The sequence below is a fragment of the Falco biarmicus genome, chromosome 6 (assembly GCF_023638135.1).
Source record: "Falco biarmicus isolate bFalBia1 chromosome 6, bFalBia1.pri, whole genome shotgun sequence".
Taxonomy (NCBI): Eukaryota; Metazoa; Chordata; class Aves; order Falconiformes; family Falconidae; genus Falco; species Falco biarmicus.
In genome coordinates, this window is record NC_079293.1 from 23,361,784 (window position 1) to 23,367,615 (window position 5,832).

Here is a 5,832-nt window from a genome sequence, read left to right on the forward strand (position 1 = left end):
CTTTGAAGTATTTGGTGGAAGGCAGTTTGGGGCTTTTTTGGTTACAAAAGGAAGAAAAAACAATGGCAAATACCTTTTACAAGGCTCAGTAATTCAGCCTTCGCTTTCACTTCACTGAAAAGCACAGAAACAGCACAAGAATACATTAAAGCATCGCTGATTTGCAAATACCCATGGTTAAAGCAGCAACATCAATACTGAAAAGCTTGTATGAACAGAGAACATTCAAAATTATGATTAAGAACATTCACAAACATGAGAACTAGCCCAGTCAAAGAAGAACGTCTAATGAGAAAGAAAAACCTGAAAAGCAAGACATTGCAGTGTTGGAAAAGAGCCTAAACAAGATACTTCAATTCAGAATTACAGCTGAATGCAATTTTGGTTTCAGAAATGTGTAACATTGTGGTACTGTGGTAGCCAGCGTTAGCCTTGGGATCCATCTGGTACTTGGAATTCCTAGAACGACGTGTGAGACGTGTTTCAAAAGTATTTTACCTAACTTAAAGGAAAAAGTAGCTTTGAGTTATGCCAGGGTACAAGTAGGACAGCAGGAACTACACGGCCTTGCAGAGTTGGCAGCTGAGCTGTACTGGAAGACTAATGTGTGCTTTCACAACCTTAAAGATTTTTGTAAATTAGCGTAACTACTCTTTCCTCCTTCCCTACCCTGGATAACAAGAAGTTTACTGGATGGCACTGCATTAAGCTGCTGCTGGTAGGGAAGGGAGAAGAGAGCAGAAAAGTCCACAGAACCTGCAGCCTTCAGCATACAGAAAACAAGGAGGTGGAAGTATTTTAAGGTTTACCCAAGACTAATGGAAATATAAGAACAAGGAGATTTTTCTTTGCAAACACTGCATTGAAACCAAAATGGTGCTTACAAATAAAGGTGAAAATTTAAAAAAACCAAAAACCAAACACTCTTACCCATGTTAAAACCAGCTTGTTTTTCCTTGTTTCACCTGCAATAACCTGCTAAAGTTAGCTGTTAATGACAGCCTGTGCACAGGGTAAACCTCATCAGCATACTAAAGTTACAACTACATTCAGCTGTCAAGAACTCAAGTATGAAAAAGGAATGCCACATAAAATAGCACCTTCTCTAAAAGGAAAATAGCCAGTTATATTTCTCAAAGACAAGAATCTCACAGACATTTCTATCACTACATGAAGCTATTTAGTGTTTTGAAGATTTATTTTTTTTTATTGAATTGGGGAGAGGGTTATAATAACAAACCATTCTTAAATTTATGAGGTTTGCATTTCCAAAATTACATATATATATTTACATATTTAAATCACAGCAATTTGAGGAGGGAGAGAATTACAAATGCCATTTTAAAGATTAGTACTTCTGAAAACCTGTATGGAATCTTGCATTGCATCTGTATGTTTATTCCAAGACAGAAAAGAAGTCAGACAACGATGATGGGAAACCCAGTCATCAACATTTGGATTTTGGTATGCAAATACGCAGTATGAAGTCAACCCAAACCCTACAGAATCACACATCTTTATTCAAAAAAGAACAACTTAAACACAGAAGCCTTTCCATTTATGGAAATGAAATAATGGAGACAGACAGTAGATTTCTTCCTTTGTTGTCATCTGTGGGTTTTGGATTTTGGTGGGTTTTGTTGTATGTTTTGGTTTTGTTTTTTTTTTAAACCCGGTATTATTGTGAGTTATGGAAATCAAAATACCTCTGAAGATAACCTGAAGGAAGACAGTATTATTACAAGCATGTAACTGTGGTAACTCTGAACCTGGAGAGGGAAACTGCTTCACCCCCAACTTCCTGCACTTGTGCACTTGTACTGCTTTTATGATTAGCTGGTATTTCAAGGCCAATTGCTCTCTGCAGCCTTCACAAGCACCTCACTTTGACTTCGGGCTTTCTGCTATGACTGTTTTAAAGGAGAAAACTTCCTTTCTGGTCAAGTTTTTAGACTGTTTTCCTCAAAGCACAGGATGTTGTAAAGTCAAGCTTAGAGATATAAACTAAGATGTTAGCTGATGACCTTTCTGAAGGCAAAGCAAAATTTCTTTGAAATGCAGTAACTACACAAAATAACACATCCAAAATCAGCCTCTGCAGAGACTAAGCTTATCTAAATAAATCAAATTGTATGGAATATGATAAAAGTATTTATGCCTGTTACCTTTGTCAGTGTGAATATTGTCAGGCATAGTGTCCAAAAGCATACAGGATTTTTGGTCAGCTGCTAGTGTTGGCAAGCTGCCTTTTCAGATTTTGCTACCTGTTACGTATGGCAGCTCAATATTTTTCATACGGAATACCCATGTCATTAAAGCTTAAAAACCCCCACAACGTGCAACCCTCCCAAAAAACCCCAAAACCCACAAACCAACCAACCAACCAAAAACCTCACAGTTTCATTGTGTGCGTATTTTTTATTTTAGTTTTCTGAACAAAGAGGAAAGGAATTAACTAATCCAAACACCAAGTGTATCACTTGGTAACTCAATGGATATCAGTCCTCAATCCCACAACTATTTCCTTGAGAAAAGTCAAGGAATTTGAAAATAAAAAAACCCCAACCAAACCTGTAACACACAGAAACATCCATATTATCAAAAGCATTTGATGAGTTGGGTTCCCAGCAGTTTTTGTACTGAGGTCAGTTTGGAGGAAATTCTAATTTGAGATGCTGAATTTCCTCTTATCTCCTAGAAGGATGAACTTTCTGATGAGAGCTGGAATACATGAGGTTAAAATCATACTGACATAGCTAACAATGCACTTCAAAGAAAAAGGTATTCCCTTTGTATATGCAAGGTGTTTCAACTAGGTAATGCCTCTTTATTTCTAAAGGACCTGTTGCATGTGAAGACAGTCACTACCTGCCTGAGGTAACAGCTGAATCAGAGGATTTGCTCCAAAGAGCACATCAGACATCTGTTCAACTGCACGGGAGGCAGAGCAGGAGAAAACCTGTAGCTACAAGTCTTCAAAATCCTTGTAACTTTTAGCAGTTACATGACTGCTAAAATCCCAAGTCCACAGTTCTACAACTTGAGTTGTAGCCTTTGTACTATGACAGAGGATAAACCCAAGGGGCATGGGGAAGAAATCACTCAGTTTGTAGAAAGTCAGAAAACTACATGTTCAAGAATACAGAGACAGTGGTGTGCTCTACAACATACACCGAAGGCAGAGTTACCCTGGGGGCTGTCTGAGACTAACAAGCGAACTCTTACAAGAATTTGTACTATGAGAATTGCAGGCTTTTGCTCAAAACATGCCACCGCATCTATCCACCCTGCCACCCAAGCCCTGGAAAACTGTTGACCTAAAACACTTCTAGCAAGTCTTTCATATGCACTTGTAGTATGTTTGATGTGCAAACATTGGTACCAAAGGGTCTGGGTGCTGCCCACCAAGCAAGGCAAGTAGCATGACCGAAGCTAAGTCAGAGTTAGGAATTCAGTTCTGCCTATTTCTCCTCATGTTACTACAAGAGCTGGTATGGTATGTGAAATTTAGACAGGGGGGTAAGGGGAAAATCCCAAAGGGAATCCCAGCTTTCGCTCTCTAACTCTATTTTAATCACAAAGAATACACTTCAAGACAATCCAAACAGGTAAACAAGTACATTAACTTTTGTACAAGAAAGCTTTAACTAAAACAAAGCTGTGTTTTTTATAAAACCCTAAAAGCCATCTTGTTCATGTTCTCACCAGGGACAGAAGCACAGAGAGAACAAAAATGTTAGACTACAACTCCAACGTGCACTACAATAATAACTATGTGAAAAATATGTGGGTACCTTAAAACATTCCAGCTACTTCCTGCAGAATAAATATTTAAAACTTTATCAGTAAGACTGTCACTATCATTCAGACCCTCTTATTTCATCATTTCATAGATGTCCCACTTCCCTATGTGCATTCAAAGTAGTTACTAATTCCCAAAATGAATTAATTTCTACAATTATTCACACAGGAAACATTTGTTCAAACTAAAAGGAATAAGCATTAAAAAAAGAGAAGTCTAAGTGCTTGGCATTTATTAGTCAAGAGTTTGAAGAGCCCTAGTTCTATCTAAACTCTTTGACTGTCTTGTTCACAATAAAATTTCTCTCCCACAGGGTCACCCAGTGTATCTTAGCAGCCTCACATTACAGGCTCTTTTACAACAATGTAATGGATATTTTTTAAAAAAACACCATAATATAGACAGCTTAGCACATGAGAAATAGTAATTTTTAGTAGTGAGAAACTATGATACAACACAAAGTGAATTCTGTTAAAGTTCATTTCAAAGGTATGAAATTGATGTTAACTGAAGAAGGTACACTGACTCTTCCATTACTGAGGGCTGAGAATGCAGAACAATGCTTAAGATAATCCTGCACACGACACAGAAAAATGAAATACTTTGAGTCAAAGTTAAAGCTTGGCACATACCTACACGTAACATACATACATACAAATACCATTTTTCATATGAACTCTAGAACAGTCTTTCAAAGCACTCACTTCTATGCACAGCCATGCTTTCCCCTGACACACAAATACACGGAAAGGTGGTGGTAAATTTGCTTCCTATATTGACACCTCAAGGCGCTCCACTTGATAGAAAGCAGGAATAAAGGCACTCAGCACTGCTCAGGTTATACAATGTGGCAGAGCTACATGCGAGAATTTTACAAGCAACCCATCTTGCCATTCTCTCCTCCACCGAGGCAACATCTGATGCCATGGCACCCTTCTGACACCCCCCTTGACGCTCCTGGCACCCACAAGCTGACCTGCGCCATAGCAGGGTGCTGCAGTGCGTATGGGGTACTCTGCATAACGAATCAAGGTTTCTGTTTACAGATTATTTCCACTGCAAAGTAAAATAAATATTTAAAAAATGCAGTTGCACAACTGCGCTTACAAAAAAAAATAATGGCGATGTATGCAAAAAGCGATGTATGCATGCCAGCATATATAGTCACATGAAATGTGCTATTTGTTCAATTCCACAGAAAATATGTTATATACTGTTTTGGGGTTTTAACAGTTAGTTAGCCATCACTTTCATTTGAAAGTTAACAGATTTGACACAAAATTTAGTATGTGATGTTTTTATTTAACGTCCAAAGCGCTGCATCTTAACTGAAAAACCAGGCAAACCAGTCTTGGGAGCAGCAAAGGAATCCTGCCAGGCCCAGCCCCGCCAGCCCCAGGAACCCAGCCAGGCGCAGAATGGCCCAACAGCTGAAGCCAGATACAACAAATAAGCAAACAAACCAACCAACCCCACACCCACCCCCCCCCCAAAAAAAAATTCAAAAAAAACCCCAACCCCCCAAAAAATCAACAGCCTGGAAACGCAAGCGACGAGTGCGTGTGCTCAGCTTCGCCAGCAGCCTGCTGAGGCCAACAACGTACTCGACGCTTCTTAGGTTTCTGCACGCAGGACGCGGCACATGCCCAGCACCGGACAAGAGGCGGCATTAGCTGGGACACCAAGCGCTGCTCGCAGTAGGGGACCGCGTCTGCTTAACTGCGGGGAGAACCCGCCCGGCTCGGGGCGCCGGAGCCCCGGGGGCGGCAACGCCAGCGGCGCGGAAGGGGCCGGCCGGCCTCGCTCCGCCCTGCGCCCGTCCGGAGGCTGCCGCGGCGGGGTCCCCCCCGCCATGCCCGCCCCGGGGGCTGCCGCGGCGGGGTCCCCCCCGCCATGCCCGCCCCGGGGGCTGCCGCGGCGGGGTCCCCCCCGCCATGCCCGCCCCGGGGGCTGCCGCGGCGGGGTCCCCCCCGCCATGCCCGCCCCGGGGGCTGCCGCGGCGGGGTCCCCCCCGCCATGCCCGCCCCGGG

The 5,832-nt window shown here is 42.0% G+C and overlaps 1 protein-coding gene across 3 annotated transcripts in view; it reads right to left on the reverse strand.

Annotated features, from left to right (window-relative positions):
- SH3YL1 (SH3 and SYLF domain containing 1) overlaps positions 1-5,832 on the reverse strand; it is a 50,323-nt gene that overhangs the window by 44,098 nt on the left and 393 nt on the right. Inside the window, exon 1 of one of the 3 annotated variants that reach the window (XM_056342445.1) lies at positions 5,407-5,659. The exons of the other annotated variants lie outside the window; for them this stretch is intronic. Within the exon in view, the coding sequence (XP_056198420.1) occupies position 5,407 (1 nt within the window). The 5' untranslated portion in view covers positions 5,408-5,659. Of the gene's footprint in view, positions 1-5,406; positions 5,660-5,832 lie in introns of those variants that run through there. 3 annotated transcript variants of the gene reach the window in all.